Source organism: Schistocerca americana, chromosome 9, assembly GCF_021461395.2.
Source record: "Schistocerca americana isolate TAMUIC-IGC-003095 chromosome 9, iqSchAmer2.1, whole genome shotgun sequence".
Taxonomy (NCBI): Eukaryota; Metazoa; Arthropoda; class Insecta; order Orthoptera; family Acrididae; genus Schistocerca; species Schistocerca americana.
Window position 1 is genome coordinate 7153833 of NC_060127.1, and position 19643 is coordinate 7173475.

The 19643-nt window shown below is 46.6% G+C and overlaps 1 protein-coding gene across 1 annotated transcript in view; it reads left to right on the top strand.

Moving 5' to 3' along the window:
- LOC124551194 (G-protein coupled receptor moody-like) overlaps positions 1-19643 on the top strand; it is a 141007-nt gene that overhangs the window by 13328 nt on the left and 108036 nt on the right. The window contains exons 3-4 of the mRNA XM_047126182.1: positions 9085-9160; positions 17892-18174. Of these exons, the coding sequence (XP_046982138.1) occupies positions 9085-9160; positions 17892-18174 (359 nt within the window). The remainder of the gene's footprint in view (positions 1-9084; positions 9161-17891; positions 18175-19643) is intronic.

The window sequence follows — 19643 nt, forward strand, 5'->3', positions numbered from 1 at the left end:
AGTTATCACTTACGTGTCTCACATAGGCGTCATCGAACCGCCGTAAACAATTTCCTCCACCGCTCCACTCCATAATAGCACGTGGGGCAAACGAACACTTGAATCATTTCGTGTGAGCTATAATTTCTCTTATTTCATTACGATTATCGTTGCTTTCTATGCTGGTAGCTGCTAACAAAACATTTTTACATTCGGAGGAGAAAGTTGCCGATAGAAATTTCGTGGAAAGATCTTGCAACAACGGAAAACGCTTTTGTTGTAATGCCTGCCTACCCAACTCTGTTATCATATACGGGATACGCCTTTTCGTATTTCGTGATAATTCGAAACGAGCTGCTCTCCTTTGAAGTTTATGATGTCCTCCGCCTACATATCTGGTAAGGATCCCACACTGCACAGCAGCACTCTACCAGAGAATGAACAATCGTAGTGTAGGCATTCTCCTTAGCAGACCTGTTGCATGTTCTAAACGTTCTGCCAATAAAACGCAATCTCTGTTTCGCCTCCCTCCACAGTTTCATTGTGATGGATACAGTTTAAGTTGTTCGTCCTTGTAGCTGAACTGACAGCCTTTAGATTTGTCTCATTTGTCATGTAACCGAAATCTAACGGATTCCTTTTAGTAGTCTTGTGGATGGCCTCTCACTTTTAATTATTTACAGTCGATTGCCGCTTTTCGCATCGTACTGATGATGTCTTGTCTAAATCATTATGCAGTATGTTTTGATCTTCTGATGTCTTTACTAGACGGTAAACGATCAAAAATGGTTCAAATGGCTCTGAGCACTATGCGACTTAACTTCTGAGGTCATCAGTCGCCTAGAACTTACACCTAATTAAACCTAACTAACCTACGGACATCACACACATCCATGCCCGAGGCAGGATTCGAGCCTGCGACCGTAGCGGTCGCTCGGTTCCAGACTGTAGCGCCTAGAACCGCACGGCCACTCCGGCCGGCGGTAAACGATCATTTGCAAACCATCTTAGAGAAACAGTCCTCTCCTACATCTGTTATATAGTTCAGTTGATCCATCGTTTTCTCACCTTCTTGTGAATCCTATCCAACTTCTGAACTTCCCGCCCTCTTGATGTAATGGAATGCAACGCTGCAGTTGTTCTTCAGCAAACTGGTGTAGGTACATTCCATTCCCTCGTACCAGCACACATATAATTTTGTGACTCCTCTGTTAAGTGGTAACGCTCCAGTACGAACAAAGTGTAGTAACTGACGCACGAACACACAGCAGCTGAATGCGGGTAACTCACACCGTGACTGGTGTAATTGCGCGGACAGTCTTCAACACTTAAAAAAGCGGGCACTTACCCCAGTAAAAGGAATATATACTGCGGCAATCATTTTCGCCGTTTGAGGATGACGCAAAAGCATTTAACAGAGTTACGGCTGCCATCCCACGGCGGCTGTGGATTGTGAACGCTTATTGCGAGATTTATCTCGTACAGCGCTGCACTCCGTAGCCCCGTTTATGGAACTATAACAGCATTAACGTCCGGCAACAAAACACTCTTAAAGCGCCTCTCCGACCTTATTAATGTCTCTGTTTAATAGCCGCAGTTAGCGGCGTGGCAAATTTTATCACTCCCTGTGTCGTCAGTACTTCGTGGAAACTTCACATCGCTTCTCATTTCGTTCGCTACGCCTTTTTATCCCCCCTCCCCCGTCGCCCCTGTCCTAATTGTTACTGCTGATTCATTCAGTGCTCACAAGGCGTAAAGTACTTCGCCATTTAATGGGCGTGTGGTGTCCCAGGCAAAGAGGCGACAGTGTACACGGTGTCTGAAAGTTTCTGCATTGGATGTTTGCGGGTGATAGATCGTGTCGCGGATAGCAACTTCTGTTAAAGACGAAGTGTTGGCGGACGATTTCCGGTGGCGCCAGACGTCCTTTTGTAGCGGTTCCCTTCAGGGATCGAACTGCCGTGTATAAAAGAACTTCAGACGTTTGATTACTTTACGAATGATTAACATGTTTAACATTTGACGTTAAGCATGTAAGCGAGAAAAACTTCAGGGAAGGTCTCAGAGTATGCTTAACGTTCATCAGAAGTCACTATGTGCTTTCATTTAGAAATGCTGGACGAGTATGGTCTGGGTAATATTCGCGCGGCGAGATGCAATGTCTCAAGACAATACACACAGTTCCTAATACAATTCTCGTCTTGCTCTGTCAAACTTTTACCACAAGATTATATAACTCTCAATGAGTAGATTATGAAAGCATCTTAAATTATTTAAATTCCGACATTAATAACGCGAAATGAAATTTTACTGCCGCCAACTTATATTTCACAGAAAGACCACAAAGATAAGAGAGATTAGGGCTCGTACAGAGGCATATAGGCAGTCATTTTTCCCTCGCCCTGTTTGGGAGTGGAACAGGAAGAGATGTGGTACGAGGTACCCTCCGCCACTCACCGTATGGTGGATTGCGGAGTATGTATGTAGATGTAGATAATCACAGCTCCAGAATATCGGATCATCATCAGATACTTTGTTGCTGGTATCAACATTCCAGACACTAAACTATGGACACCACTCTGTGACGCCAAGTTGCGACGCAATATGTCACAGGCGCCATAATAGTAGATCGGGTCTAGGTGTCTAATCTTTCTACTAAACAGGGGAAATGAAATTACTGTTCGTTGATACCACGTGACGCTATGTTTAGCTGGTAGCCCACCGAAAGAACCGCTAGCAAGTCGCTAGCGTAATCGGTATGTCCGAATAACCCCGGATGCCAACACCGACACAACACCAAAAGATCAGATATGCGAGGGCCATGTTGCGATACGGGTACACAGCAGCGCTCCGAGTGGTCTGGCGATGAACTTCGAACTCGAGAAAATATGGCGCGATAATCCGAATTCTTGCTTTGCGAAATACTAGTACCAGATGATATTTTTCATTTTTACTTTATGAGTGGGTCTGGCAGTCTGTTGGTAAAGTCTATTTATTTTTGAAACCCAATTTTGCGATTTCGACCATGTGGCGGTGGAAATTACATGCCTGATTACGACCTCCCTCTGTTCACAGCACTCTTTGAGTTGCATCGTAAATATTGTGCACGTATTCTGCTTAAGTTTTGCTCTCATCCATAATATTGGGTAGGGTAATTGATTGCTTATTTGTTTTTGTTTCACGTGAAACAGAAGCTGGTTTCGTCGCATGTAATTTTCTGGACTCATGTCTATTGGTTACTGCTTACGAGTAAGTTTGTGAGCTGCTCGATTTAATTCCACGTATTCTGCGTTATTTTTGTTCCCATCCGCCTTTCGTACTCTCGGATTTAATGGAGGTTAACGAAGTTTTCAGCCACTTTGCTAAAATGCACTGTTCGTGCTACCTGTAAATACCGTGTGAAATCATTTGCGTAACTTTTGTCGCATTGTTCGCTATTGCAAGGAAGAATCCACTAGCCACCAAGACTACGAAGCATACTCGTCTACATCTACATCCACACTCTTGCAAGTCACTGCGAAATGCATGGCACCCAGCGCAAGAAACAACACAATTCAGAGCAGAATTACATAGACTACTGATGCCGTGACTCGGCGAAATGAAGTTGAATAACAACGCTGTTAAAACCTGCTAACATGCAGTTCTCCATTAAACGCGGCGAGAACGTACGGAAAACGGATGCAACCAAAATAAAGTAGAAGAAAAGCAATACGCTTACAACGCATTTAAATCGAGCAGTTCACTCAGAGATTCGTAAGCAATAAGAAATGCACACGGTTCCACATGGCACCATGCAACGAAAGCAGCTTCTGATTTATATGAAACAAATATGGAATCATTTACGCTACCCAATATTGCGGATACGAGCAGAAAGTAATCAAAGTATCAGCAACATATTTACAACGCAATTCAAAGAGTACCGAATACACGAGTAGGGGTAATCAAAAGCTTAGTCTGATGAAACTAGCTTCTGTCACAACTGCGTAGCGAAAACGAACATGGAACACTAAAAAATCAGTCAACAAGAAAGCGAGGTAATGGACTAATAAACTTGCAGCGCTCCAAGGGACCTGGCGGCGAACCAAGGTCGCGTTGCCGAAGTCCTTCTTTCAGTTACACCCCCCCCCCCCCCCCATGGCAACACCATCGGTGTTTTCTATCCGAAGAGTAGTCTCTCCAGTAAAGTACTGAGCTCGCTGCAAGATACAACTTTCCATGAACAGTTTACATGGAGCAAACGGGAACAAAGCCTGAACGAACGTAACTGAGGAGCGATCGGCACACGCCAGTTATTTATATATATATATATATATATATATATATATATATATATGGGGGGGGAGGGGGCTGGTGTCATTTCCTCCCACACCTCTCTCTTCTCTTCACCCCTCCCTGCGACCTAGAGCCTTTTTTATTGTGACTGCCAATTCAGATTCTGTACTGGTATTGTAAGCATAAACCAAAAACACGTCAACATAATTTTCCTATTTGTTTGTGTATATATATATACACAATAGTGAAAAGTTGTTAACAAATAGGGAAGTTGTGATTAGACTACCAGTACAGAATCTGAATTTGCAATAATAATAAAGAAGGCTCTAGGTCGGAGAGATGAGTGAAGACGAGGGAGAGGTGTGGGAGGAAATGGACAGTGAGAGGGGAGGACAGGAGAAGATGGAAAGAGAGGTGAAGGGAGAAAATGGACAGAGAAAGGAGGGAGAAGGTAATGATGGACAGAGAGAGGGGAAGGAAGGGTTGGCGGAGGAGAGAGAGAGAGAGAGAGAGAGAGAGAGAGAGAGAGAGAGAGAGAGAGAGAGAGAGAGAGAAAAGAGGGGGGGGGGACAAGGAGATGGGTGGAGGCACGGGAGAGGAGGAAATTAGGACGGACATCTAATTCCCATACGTATTAGAAACGGTTGATTGCCCTTTCCTATCTTTTCCATTAAAGGAGACTGAGCCGGCCGCTGTGGTCGAGCGGTTCTAGGCACTTCAGTCCGCAACCGAGCTGCTGCTGCTGCTGTCGCAGGTTCGAATCCTGCCTCGGGCATGGATGTGTGTGATGTCCTTAAGTTAGTTCGGTGGTTTAAGTAGTTCTAAGTCTAGGGGACTGATGACCTCAGATTTTATAGCCATTTGAACCATTTTAAGAGACTGAGCCGGAGCAAAGCGGGACCAGGTACAGGAAGTAGCACGTAACTGCTATACCGTCTTCGCGCGTGCGTCGGACTGGCGATTACAAGGAAGCTAATAATCTGGAAACACTTCTGTGTGAACGGTATATGAACATTAGGGGCATCCAGCGCTCGTCGTCGTGAGCCGAGATTGGAATTGTCAAATGAGAGACAGCAGTAGCAACGGCAGAGCGACGTTTATCGGGCTCATTGCTACCGTGGAGATGGAAGGCCGCCCGGGTTCCGCTGCCGCCACTGTGCTCTCGCCGGAGACTCGCGGCAGTTAAGCGCGGGGTGGCGGGACGCAGCCGCTCCTACGCTGGAAGGCTGACTCCCCACCGCAGTCCAGCACGACGGGGGATTCATCCACGGCCGGCCGCCTGCCTTTACTGTTGTTTAGCGCGGACGCGCAGTTCGTCCGGCAGTAAAAAGCCGAGATGTGGCCGGTCGGAACACAGAGCACGCGGAACTTGTTTCCCCGGTTTAACTGCCGCAGCTCCACTCGCTGCGTGTGTCTTGTCTGCCCTCGCTCGTAAACCTGCAAGTGCTACTTACTGTGACGTCAGCATTCAGATGACGCCCCTCCCTTCCCATTTCGCATAAACGTCTGCTCTGTTACTGTAAAAATTTGCGGTGGTGTATCGTGAATACTAAAGGGAAGTGAGTGGGAAAGATGTAAAATAAAGGAAATGTAAGCGTATGGGATATGCCGTTATTGAAGAATGGTGGGAAATAAGTTGACTGATGGATAATATTCTTCTGGGGTGTGCAGCCGGATCATAACGTCATCTTGAGACAATATTTCCGCGGTCCAACTGGCCGCCATCTTCAGGGAGAGCTGGTACACGATCTCGCCGGAACTGACTTCTTAGCGCAAGCGGCGGCCCCTGTATAGGCCGTAGAAGGCCCACAACGGTGCGCGAGGTGCCGTAACTGCCCTCTAGCGGAAGTAAACACACCGCTCCGCCAGTGGTGGAAACAGGCGAAACCGAGATATCGCTATTAAAAATTTATTCCGAACATCGAAACACAGACCGTTGTTTTTTAATGTCTGATAACACCGGGTTCCAAGTCTTACTTAAAAGATAACCTTTGTCTCTATTATTATCATACAAACTCATCTCTATGGATTCTTTTAAAACTCAGTCGCAATAGCGAGATGCAGGGGCAACCATTTGTGTCTCGTCATACAGCATTCTGTGTCCCTCGGTGAGACAGGGCTCCGCCACTGCAGATTTCTCAGGTTGAAGCAACCGTGTGTGCCGCTGGTGCTCAACACACCGATCCTGAATGGTCCGGACTGTCTGACCAATATAAGCCTTCGTGCAGTGTACACACCGGGCTTCCTCGAACCCAAGTCATCCTTAACAGAGCCAAGAAGCGCTCTAATCTTGGCTGGCGGACGAAAAATACTTTTGATACGATATCTTTTTGGAATTACTCCTATCTCCGAGGAAATACTCCCTGAAAAAGGCAGAAAAGCCACCGAGGCCTATATAGGGGCCGCCGCTTGCGCTGAGAAGGCAGTTCCTGCGAGATCGTGTACCATCACTCTCACCTGAAGATGGCGGCCGGTTGGACCACGCAAATATTGTGTCAAGATGACGTTATGATCCGGCTGCACACCCGAGAAGAATATTTTCAATTATTACGCCGGGAAAGGTGACTGATGGCAAATGACGAGGACCTCTGCAGAAACTCCAAGGAAACCAGTGACTCCAAAACACTGACTGGAAGAAACAGTTGTAAGGGGGTGCGTACTGGAAGACTGTCATCGTACTGGAGAGAGCTGTGGAGGGTAAGAACTGAAGGGGAACGTAGAGACCAGAGTACACTGATGGCAAAGAAATCACAACACCAAGGAGGAGTTGCGCGACATGAATGAGAGTTGGTAGGTGTGTTTCTACATCTGGAAGACGGTGTCCAGTCATACTTTGCGCCAGTCGCATAAGAGTGGCGCCAGTAGCTCCACCTTGAGGATGCGGGTCAGGTTTGCTTTAAATACGCGCTGTAACGGTCGTGAGCGTTAGTTACCTGTGAGACTGGACATTATGAGCTGATGTTAGTCGCGAATAACTGTAAGGCAACAGAGATACCGTTATCAATACCTCTCTGAGTTTCAGGGAGGTCGTGTAATAAGGCTACGAGAAGCTGAATGTTCTTTCTCCGATATTGCGGAAAAGCTTGACAGGAATGTAGCCACTGTACATGACTGCTGGTAGCAATGATCACGAGAATGTACGGTCGCGAGAAGACCGACCCCCGGACGGCCACGTGGCGCTACCGGTATCTGCAGCAGCAATTCGAGCAGCAGTTGGTACTACAGTGACGCAAAGAACTGTTACAAATCGGGTATTTGAATAACAGCTCCGAGCAAAACGGCCTGTAGCGTGCGTTCCACTTACCCAAACCACCGCCACTTGCCATTTCAGTGGTGTCAAGTGGGAGCTCACTGGACGGCAGGTTGGAGGTCTGTTGTGTTTTCTGACGAAAGCTGGTTGTTGTTCCGTGCCAGTGATGGCCATGAATTCGTTAGGAGGTGGCCAGTTGAGGGCCTGCAACCAAAGTGTCTGGGTGCTGGACTTACGCCTCGAGTTATGGTGTGGGGTGCGATTTCGTATGATAGCAGATGACGGTGCGGCGAAATTTGGCGTTAATGTGCTATGGCAGTGGCTGTCAATTTTCTTGATCTACATACAGTGAGGTGACAAAAGTCATGGGACACCTCTTAACATCGTGTCGGATCTTCTTTTGCCCGGAATAGTCCAGCGACTCGACGTGACAAGTCGGAAGTCCCTTGCAGAAACACTTTGCCCCGCTGCCTCTATAGCCGCCCATAATTGCGAAAGTGTTGCCGGTGCAGGCTGTTCTGCACCAACTGATATGTCGGTGTCACCAACTGATGTGTCTGTGTCACCAACTGATGTGTCTGTGTCCCATAAACGTTGGATGTTGGCCGATCTGGCTGGCCAAATCATTTGCTCTAACTGTCTAGAACGTTCTTCAAACCAATCGCAAACAACTATGGCCCTCTGACATGACATCGTTGTTTGATAAGTCCCACATTGTAACACGAATGGTGAGACCCTGAGGGCCCCACTGTGCTAACGGATACGTTAAACACACGTCCCACATTGATTTCTGCGGTTACTTCACGCAGTGTTGCTTGTCTGTAAGCACCGACAACCCTATGTAAATGCTGCTGCTCTCGATCGTTAAGTGAAGACCGTCGGCCACTGGGTTGTCCGTGGTGAGAGATAATGCCTGAAATGAGGTATTCTCTCCACAGTCTTGACACTGTGGATTGCGGAATATTGATTTCCCTACCGATTTCCGAAATCTAATGTCCCATACGGCTAGCTTCAACTACAATTCCACGTTAAAAATCTGTTAATCCACGTCGTGCTGCTTAGTGGCTTAGGCAACACCCGATTCCCTCGCTAGCTTCTCTCTGCTGTCGCTGCGAAAATACTACTGGCAGACAAAGATCACTGTGCTCGTGCTCACAACCTCTGTGGCGTTAACAATCGACTATCGACAGCTACTATTTGAAAAATATTTAGCGTACAAATATGAAATGTGACACACCCAATGAAAATAGAAAGCTGACATTACTTTCTTTGAATACCACCAATAAACTAGAAACTTCAGAGAGTATCAGCACGGAACATAGAGCCAGCACATAAGACAGAAAGAAAGAAATGAGGCTTGTGGAGTAGTCACATACTCGGTAAGGTCCATGCCATACAAGAGAAAGAAAAAGATTTCGTTCTACTACATGCGTTCAGAATTTGATACAGTGATCATTTAGAGAGAATGTTTTTGCTATTAACTCAAGCCTTGTTTATTTCTCGTAGGTCTTCCCTTAACATGCAGTAGCTACGCTCGTGTGGTGCATGAATTCGGGGCACTCTAGTTCAATTTTTCTCTCTAGCTGATGAGAAACAAGTTGGGTAACGTGTTCTGCGTGTTCTCCAGCGGGAACTGGAGGCCAGTGAGGCAGGCAGCGAGTGAGTTCCGTGTTTGTGCCAGGAGAACTACGTCTAACAGAGTTACAACTCGCCGCGTCCCTAGACGACCCTGAGAGAGCCGCGTCTGGGGACTCAACTGCAGCAGAAGGGTTCCCGCAAGGCGCGAGGGCGTCTAGAATTAGTGTGTGTGTGTGTGTGTGTGTAGATCGTTTATGGAAGCCACTCTGAGCAACAGCCCAAAACTTTTCGACCACTGAGACGTCCAATCTGACGTAATGACACAGTATCAAACACGACACAGCACGATCACTAAATATAGAGGTGAACGCACGCTTCCCACACGACCCAACGACCTAAAAGTTTCTATTAGCTTCTTTCTGGAACCTGTGGTGTTACGGGTACAAGAAAAAGTACCGTTTATTTCTTCAATATGCTTGTGCCTAAACGAGACTAGTGACGAACTTACGGAGCTAGGGACAATGAAGTAGACAACTGCAAGACTTCTGCTACCTTGGTAGCAAAATGAAACATGAGGGACGAAGAAACGAGGAGACGAAAACAGACCAAGAGGGGACCTCCCTCCGAAGAAGTCCACTGGCACCTACTTTTACATTCTTGCTATGCAGACCACTGTGTATTGCGTGGCACATGGCACTCCCTGTGATATCACATAGTAGTTGATAACACCGCATGCTGGAATTCATGCTTATGAGTTAGCAGTCAATAACTCAGTAGGCAGTTCAGTTGAAGAGGAATGGACATCTGTAAAAAGGGCAGTCACAAAAGTTGGAAAGAAAAACATAGCTGCAAGGAAGGTAAACTGCGAGGAAACCAAGGTTAGCAGAAGAAATACACTCCTGGAAATTGAAATAAGAACACCGTGAATTCATTGTCCCAGGAAGGGGAAACTTTATTGACACATTCCTGGGGTCAGATACATCACATGATCACACTGACAGAACCACAGGCACATAGACACAGGCAACAGAGCATGCACAATGTCGGCACTAGTACAGTGTATATCCACCTTTCGCAGCAATGCAGGCTGCTATTCTCCCATGGAGACGATCGTAGAGATGCTGGATGTAGTCCTGTGGAACGGCTTGCCATGCCATTTCCACCTGGCGCCTCAGTTGGACCAGCGTTCGTGCTGGACGTGCAGACCGCGTGAGACGACGCTTCATCCAGTCCAAAACATGCATAATTGGGGACAGATCCAGAGATCTTGCTGGCCAGGGTAGTTGACTTACACCTTCTAGAGCACGTTGGGTGGCACGGGATACATGCGGACGTGCATTGTCCTGTTGGAACAGCAAGTTCCCTTGCCGGTCTAGGAATGGTAGAACGATGGGTTCGATGACGGTTTGGATGTACCGTGCACTATTCAGTGTCCCCTCGACGATCACCAGTGGTGTACGGCCAGTGTAGGAGATCGCTCCCCACACCATGATGCCGGGTGTTGGCCCTGTGTGCCTCGGTCGTATGCAGTCCTGATTGTGGCGCTCACCTGCACGGCGCCAAACACGCATACGACCATCATTGGCACCAAGGCAGAAGCGACTCTCGTCGCTGAAGACGACACGTCTCCATTTGTCCGTCCATTCGCGCCTGTCGCGACACCACTGGAGGCGGGCTGCACGATGTTGGGGCGTGAGCGGAAGACGGCCTAACGGTGTGCGGGACCATAGCCCAGCTTCATGGAGACGGTTGCGAATGGTCCTCGCCGATACCCCAGGAGCAACAGTGTCCCTAATTTGCTGGGAAGTGGCGGTGCGGTCCCCTACGGCACTGCGTAGGATCCTACGGTCTTGGCGTGCATCCGTGCGTCGCTGCGGTCCGGTCCCAGGTCGACGGGCACGTGCACCTTCCGCCGACCACTGGCGACAACATCGATGTACTGTGGAGACCTCACGCCCCACGTGTTGAGCAATTCGGCGGTACGTCCACCCGGCCTCCCGCATGCCCACTATACGCCCTCGCTCAAAGTCCGTCAACTGCACATACGGTTCACGTCCACGCTGTCGCGGCATGCTACCAGTGTTAAAGACTGCGATGGAGCTCCGTATGCCACGGCAAACTGGCTGACACTGACGGCGGCGGTGCACAAATGCTGCGCAGCTAGCGCCATTCGACGGCCAACACCGCGGTTCCTGGTGTGTCCGCTGTGCCGTGCGTGTGATCATTGCTTGTACAGCCCTCTCGCAGTGTCCGGAGCAAGTATGGTGGGTCTGACACACCGGTGTCAATGTGTTCTTTTTTCCATTTCCACGAGTGTATTTGAGTTGATCGTTGAAAGAAGGAATTACAAAACTGCTCAGGGAAGTTCAGAAATACAGAAATAAAAGCCGCCGGGGAATAAAATAAACAGGGGGAGCAGGGAAGCTAAGACGCAATGGCTGCATATAAAATGTGAAGAAATCGAAAGAGAAATTAATGTCGGAAGCACTGACCCAGCGTATAGAGAAGTCAAAACAACCTTCGGTGAAATAAAAAGCAACGGTGGTAATATTAAGAGGGCAATGGGTATTTCGCTGTTAAATGCGAAGGAGAGAGTCGATAGGTGGAAAGAGTACATTGAAGGCCTGTATAAGGGGAAAGATTGTCTGATGTATTGAAGAAGAAATAGGAATCGATAGGGTAGAGACAGGGGATCCAGTAAAAGAGCATTGGAAGACTTAAGATCAAATAAGGAATAAGGGATAGACAACATTTCAGCAGAATTTCTAAAACCGCTGGGGAAGTGGTAACAAAACGACTATTCACGTTGGTGTGTAGAATATACGAGTCTGGCGATCTACAATCTGGCTCTCGGAAAAACACCACCATACATTTTCGAAGATTTCACGAGGTGACAAGTACGACAACCATCGCACAATCAGCTGAACAGTTCATGCGTCCAAGTTACTGACAAGAGTAGTATACAGAAGAATTGATAGCAAAATTGTGGATCCGTTAGGTGACGATCAGTTTGGATTCAGGAAAGGTACCAGAGAAGCAGTTCTGACGTCTCAGTTGATAACGGAAGCAAGACTGAAGAAAAATCAAGGTACGTCTATAGGATTTGTCGACCTGGAAAAAGAGTTCGACAATGTAAAGTGGTGTAAGATGACCGAAATTCCGAGAAAAATAGGGGTAAGCTACAGGAAAAGACGGGCGATATACAGTGTGTACAAGAACAAAGAGTGAACACTAAGAACAGAAGACCAAGAAAGAAGTACACGGATCAAAATTGGTGTAGGACAGGGACGTATTCTTTCACCCATACTGTTTAATCTACACATCTAAGAAGCAATGACGGAAATAAAGAAAAGGTTCAGGAGTGGGCCAAATTTCAAGGTCAAAAGAATATCAGTGATAAGATTCACTGATGACGTTGCTATCCGCAGTGAAACTGAAGAAGGAATTATAGAATCTGCTGAATGGAATGAGCAACCTAATGAAAAAGGGATATGGAATGAGAGCAAATCGAAGCAAGACGGAATTCATGAGAAGTAGCAGCAAGGAGAACAGGATTGGTGATCACGACGTAGATGAAGTCAAGGATTTCTGCTACCTTGGCAGCTAAATATCCTATGACGGGCGGGGCAAGGACGACATCAGAAGCAGACTAACACTGGCTAAAAGGGCATTCCTGGCCAAGAGAATTCTACTAGTATGAAACATAGAGCTTAATTTCAGTAAGAAATTTTTGAGAATGATCGTTAGCAGCACAGCATTGTATGGTAGTGAAACATGAATTGTAGGAAATCCAGAACAGAAGAGAATAGAAGCATTTCAGATGTGATGTTACAGAAGAATGTTGAAAATTAGGTGGATTGATAAGGTAAGGAGTGAGAAGTTTCTCCACAAAATCGGCGAGAAAAGGAATATATGATAAACACCGATAAGAAGAAGGGACAAGACGATGGGACATGTGTTAAAACATTGTAGCACAGGTATCTATCTGTAGAAGATAAAAACTGTAGCAGAAGATAGATTTTAATACATCAAGCAAGTAATTGAGAATGTCGGTTGCAAGTACTACTCTGAGATGGAAAGTTTGGGACTATAGAGGAATTCCTGACAGGCCGTATCAAACCGTTCGGAAGCTTGGTGATAAAAAAAATTGTACCGAAGTGTTGTGGCGTAGCTATGTGACCAGTGCCAAATCGCCCCAACACGACGACGCCAATGTAGTGTACGGAACAGCTACACAAGGAGCAGGTCAGGTTAAGAACCATCTATCAGAACACTCATCCCTGTAATATGTAACACAAAGAAGTTTGACACAGACTTTCACAAGACATCCGGAATATGGTCGACGGTGACGCTTACTGGAAGTCCCGTTGTAGGTTCGCTGAAGACTGCCCCATAGGCCCGTCGGGGTCGGCTCTAATATTACGCGTAGTGTGTGTATCGCTCCGTGGGCTGCGACGACGAGCTGCTCGCTAATTGGTTCACCGGGGAAGATGATGTCATCAGACGTTTGATTGGCTTCTGAAGTGGGAGTGAGTGAAGAGTGGACGCGCCTGAGAGGTAGGCCGTCGGGGACACAGTGGTGTGCGGCGGGCTGCCGTTCGGCAGGTGCCGTCCGCCAAGAGAAGTACTTCAATACAACAGACAAAATGTCCGATACTCTCATATTACCCTACATAAAAAAAACTAATAAAAAAAGGGCCGTCTCCACAGTGAATCTGACCACGGTATTCCAACGGAAGTATCTGCTATCAAAGTGTGCGCGGAGGATAGTCTGCCCAGGTGGTGGTCACTTAGTAATTAAGAGCAATGAACAAGCTGATAAGCTGGTCAGGACAGGCGCGAAGACTTCATTTATTGGACCGGTACCTGCCTAACCATCCCTCAGGCGGTGGCAAAATCAGAGCTACGTAGCTGGATCAGGAAGCCGCACGTAGAATACTGGACCAAGTTAAGAAAAACATCGCAAGCTAATGACGCCAAAGACTTGTTTCAAGAGATGTTCTGAAATCCTGGGCTCGAACAGGAGGCAGACCAAACTCGCGTTACGACTAAAGACTGGTCATGCGAACTTTATGAAACATCTAGACACGACAGGTAGAGTGAAAGAAGCCCCTAAGTGTAGACTGTTTGGCGAGAGGGATGAAACCGCGTCTCATTTAATCTGCCAATGCGAAGTGTTGGAGATCAAAAGACCCAGAATATTCGGATCCTTAATTCCTGAACGAACGGTTTTTAATAAAGAACTAATAAGGGGTCCCCTATAACTTTCTAAGGGTACCGGCTGGCTCTACAAAAATGACAGGGAGAGGAACCGCACAACACACCCAGTCAGTTGTAGCCTAAGTCGACTATTGTTCTGGCTCCCTGCACTAATCAATCCATCAGTCAGTTAATATCCTACACCGCACGATGTAAGCGAGTGACGTAAACCTGTTACAGAATGGCGGTGTTATTCCGATAGACTCGTATGAAAGGAATGACTGTGGCAACTTCGTGACTGGTCGCCGGTCACCATAGCTTTCCTGAGCACGTCTATCAGTGACCCAGTTTGTAATTTACAAAGGTATCAACTTTGCACTTGACATCAGTTCCGTCCTATGTAGATGAAGTACAGGACAAACATTTCTTGTACGTCGCATGTTGTGTTATTACAGGTTTAGGCACCTGATGCACACAAATGATATATGACAGAAAGAAGAAGCACACGAAATATGATCTACCATAAATCTTTTGTTGTACTACAACTTTCAATCTTTAGGAAATGCAGGAGCATAACTTTTCAGTAGGTTTACGAACAATGTATTCCATTAATCCTTTACTGTGACACGTCTCAGTGCAACTAAATTACGTTCCACCAGATGATGGTGGTGATAATAAAATAGTCGCTGAATAAAATGATATCAGGGTTGGAGAAAAATACGGAAACTCCGCGAGGAATCGATGCTTGCCGAAGCTAACCAAGCCTGCATGTTGTACTGTTGTGTTCGTCCTCGAATGGCTCCTGCCCAGTGTTCTCAACACGTTACACATGTCACTTTTGGTCACAACAGTGTTCTGTATAGTTGTAGGTGCATCGTGTCGGAGCTAAGCGCATTTGAACGTGACCGAGTTGTTGGTGCTCTTATGGTCGATGCTTTCCTAACTGAGGTAGCCCAAGATCGGCGTTTCAAGAATCGCCGATCGAATATTTTTACCGCAACAGGAAAACGTGCCGCCGAACCCATAAAGTCTGGAGTGTGGAGTAATGGAAGAACGTCGTCTGGTCGGATGAGTCTAGTTTCCAACGTCCGACCGAGTTTACGTCCCAAGAGTGAAACATGGCGGGGATTTGGACAGCCATATAGTGGTACTCCATGGGCTCCGTGTATACTCTGAAGGATGGCATTACTGCCAGGGATTATGAGACCAATTCAGCTGATGATGCCCATCGCATGGTACAGTATTTGTTGCCCAGTGGCGATGCTGTGTTTCAAGGTGACAGGCCCCTGTTTACACAGGTAGCGTCGTCGAGGATTGCTTTTGTGAGGACGAGGAGGAGTTGTCGCGTCTTCCTTGGCCACCAGACCCAAAAATGGTTCAAATGGCTTTGAGCACTATGGGACTCAACTGCTGTGGTCATAAATCCCCTAGAACTTAGAACTACTTAACCTAACTAACCTAAGGACATCACAAACATCCATGCCCGAGGCAGGATTCGAACCTGCGACCGTAGCGGTCGCGCGGTTCCAGACTGTAGCGCCTTTAACCGCTCGGCCACTCCGGCCGGCCACCAGACCCGCCAGATCTGAATATTACTGAGGCTTTGTCATCTGCTTTGGAGAGGAGGGTGCGAGATCGCCGTCCACCCTACCTCAACTTGCCACTATTTTACAGGAAGGTTGCTATAAGATTACTTTAAAAACCACACAGGGCCATTCTGGACTTGCCGAAGGCTGTTTCGAATCCCAACGGGTTTCCTGCACCGTACTAGGCATGGCAATGTGTTGTCTCTGGTGTGTCCATATTTTTGTCCAATTCGTGTATGTTGCAGTTTCCCGGCTGTCATGTGGCCCTTTCTATACAGAAAAAATTATATTAATATTTGTACAAAATTGTACATCACCTGAAACACTATATTTTCGTAGAGGCAGTGTCAGATGAAGTGCAGCAGTAGGGTAGTGAATGAATGTCACAACAATCTTTGCCCTTCTACAGCGACTGTAGATGAACTGCATGATGTCAGTCCATCAGGCAACGTCCAACTCCGCATCATCAATTTAGCACTTTCAATTCACTGTAGAGTTGTTTTCTAGACACCGTTTGAGGTTTGCCTTTCTGTGTTTTCCTGGTAAGAAGTAAAACGCAGTATGGAGCCCTGTAATCTCCCCTTCCTCCCTTCTTCCGTCTATTGTCCACATTAAACAGTGTCTAGTCCAAATAATTAATAAGAGAAGCCTTTTCTGAAGATTTGAGAGGAGCGAAGGTTACAATAAACCTTCAAGTTTACTTAGCTTGTCATGTTGAGACGACTCCAGTTCTTTTTGTCTAGGGGTCTGATTCTTGAAACTGACAATCTCACATCAGGTCCTGACGGTTAGTTTGAACTAAATTTGAAGACTGTTGTTGCAGCATTTTCTACATAAATATATTTTGTCACATTTTGATACATCATGCAGTATTTTGATTTTTCACATTAACAAAGCCGAAACTACATTGCTCGCACAAAAATACCTCCGATCACGTCAGACGCAATCTTACGACTCCCACACTCTGCGGCTATACAATATTCCAAAGGATTTACAATTTTTCCATTTTCTACTAGTATCTGTTATGGTATTAATTTCGATTTTTATTTAATAGACGAGTCCAGAAATCAACGCAGTAAACGTTATAGAACTGCGTAATTAATAATATAAATTTTAAGTGTGCCAATACTTCGTTATTTGAAAAGTTTCTGAAAAATACTTTTAACTGTACACTCTGAGCTAGTACTTATCGATTATAACCTAGACTAAAGTGTTATAGAAAGTAATTTCTTTTTATAAATTTTAGCTTGAAATATAACATATTGCTTCTAGAATGAATTTTCCACTCTACAGTGGAGTGTGCGCTGATATGAAACTTCCTGGCAGATTAAAACTGTGTGCCGGACCGAGACTCGAACTCGGGACCTTTGCCTTTCGCGGGCAAGTGTTCTGCCGACTGAGCTACGCAACCACGACTCACGCCCCGTCCTCACAGCTTTCTCTCCTGCGAACCTTGCAGAACTAGCACTCCTGAAAGAAAGGTTCGCGGGAGAGCTTCTGTAAAGTTTGGAAGGTAGGAGACGAGGTACTGGCAGAAGTAAAGCTGTGAGGACGGGGCGTGATTCTTGCTTGGGTAGCTCAGTTGGTAGAGCAATTGCCCGCGAAAGGCAAAGGTCCCGAGTTCGAGTCTCGGTCCGGCACACAGTTTTAATCTGCCAGGAAGTTTCATGACATATTGTGTATGAAATTATATGAAAGTTTTCAGGAAACCATTTGAGACAATACTGACCTGCCCAAAATTCGAAAAATAATTCTGGTATCGACAACTACTGTTGAGGAGCAGTAATGCTAGAGGAGGATGTGCCGTTACAGCAGGGACGGCCTCCGTGGCAGTGCCAGTCTGCTTTTACGTCCTCCTCGCACTGTCGATCACTGAGCACACTGTTCTGCTCCAGTTCTTTCGTAAAAGTTACATTAGCATGGAAAGAACACCCAGCTCCGCATCATCAATTGAGGATTTTCAATCCAGTTTAGAGTTATCTTCTAGACACAGTTTGACGATTACCTTTCTGTGTTTCCCCGCACAGAACGCAGTCCGGACCTGATTTTTTTTTTCCGCGCGTGCCGGCAGGTGCGGAACGCGACGGCGGTGTTCATCATCAACCTGTCGGTGTCGGACCTGTCCTTCTGCTGCTTCAACCTGCCGCTGGCCGCGTCGCTGTTCGCGCAGCGCGCCTGGACCCACGGCGACCTCCTCTGCCGGCTCTTCCCGCTCTTCCGCTACGCCCTCATGGCCGTCTCGCTCTTCACCGTGCTCGCCATCACCATCAACCGATACGTCATGATCGGACACCCCAGGCTCTACCCGAGGTGAGTACACAGAGACGTTCCGCATCCAGCACCTGTGGAAAACTCTGTATGACCATCTTTTCAGAGCTGGTAGCGGTACTAGGCTGTTCCACACAGGATGTCAAACACCTTTCAGGCGTCTACTTCCCAAACTTATTTTATTTGGCTACCAGTTTCGGCTGTTTACTACACTATCTTCTGGCACCTGACCGACGTGTAGGAAGATTCCATCTCGCTTCTGATGGAAACAGTGGCCAGCAGTACTGGTATTAGTAGATTTCTATTTCCTCAGGGATCACTTCAGGTTAAAGTGATCTCTTTCTCTCGCATTGCCTCTTTCTCTCTCTCACGATCATTGTCGTTCTCCCTCTCTGTCTCTCTCTCTCTCTCTCTCTCTCTCTCTCTCTCTCTCTCTCTCTCTCTCTCTCTCTCTCTCTCTCTCTCTCTCCCCCTCCCCCCCCCTCCCCCTCTCCCTCCCCCTCTCCCTCCCCCACTGTCGTTCAGGACAAAAAAAACGCTACTATGTTCGCATGACAAAATTTTCGGTGAGAATTGCGGAATGAGCATTGAGGGAGCTGATTGCCCATTTCTCTGTCAGAGTCTTTCAACGAAGAACGTATCCGCCTTTTTTGTGCCCCGACTAGAGCATTTTTCAGCTGCTTCCCTTCCTTTCCCCTCTTACAGCAAGGTGTGCTTCTTATATAAAACTTATTCTGCAGATCAGTAAAGTTTTGACAGTGTACTTACATATTTCGACACATTTACGAACTTCGACACTTACCAACAACACTTAACACAACACAACATTAACACAAAATCCTGTCCCATTCAACGCAAGCTCACTGCGCACTACTCCACATAAAAGTGCGCAACAATTTTAGGCTTCACGTACAGTATACCAAAAAATGAAGTCTCTGATTAGCAAGTGCAAAGAATTTCGTATGACAAAATTATTTTTTGTAAGGCGCTTACGCCGCTACGTGGCATCATTGAATGATGTCCAGGTGAAGGTGGTCTGTATACGCATAAAGTGCCAATTATAACGAGACTGCGCGTTATAAAGTTTTATTGGTGAAAAAATGGCAAACGCAGTTCGGTGACCCGTAACACTGGCCATTTGTTCACTGCTCCAGTTAAAACTACATTTACGCCTCAGGTGGATATGAACTGTATACTTTACGTGCATAAGAAAGGTAATTTTCAACCGCTGGATCTCGGCAACGGACAAAGATATCCAGAAAACTTCCAAGGTTCCCCGAGAACATCTTCTTAAGAACATTCGGTGCAAATTTCGACGGTCTGCCACGAAGAGATATTACAGAATTTACCATTTCTACAAACTGGTACCAAAGACTCACGGTCACACGGGAATTTCTTATGAACCACCCACGAACAAATGGTGCTTGTATAAGTCGTACAGAGCCCACCATAGGCCACACCTCATGCAAAACAACCACCCGATTTGCTCAATTTGCCTGGGGTAGATGAAA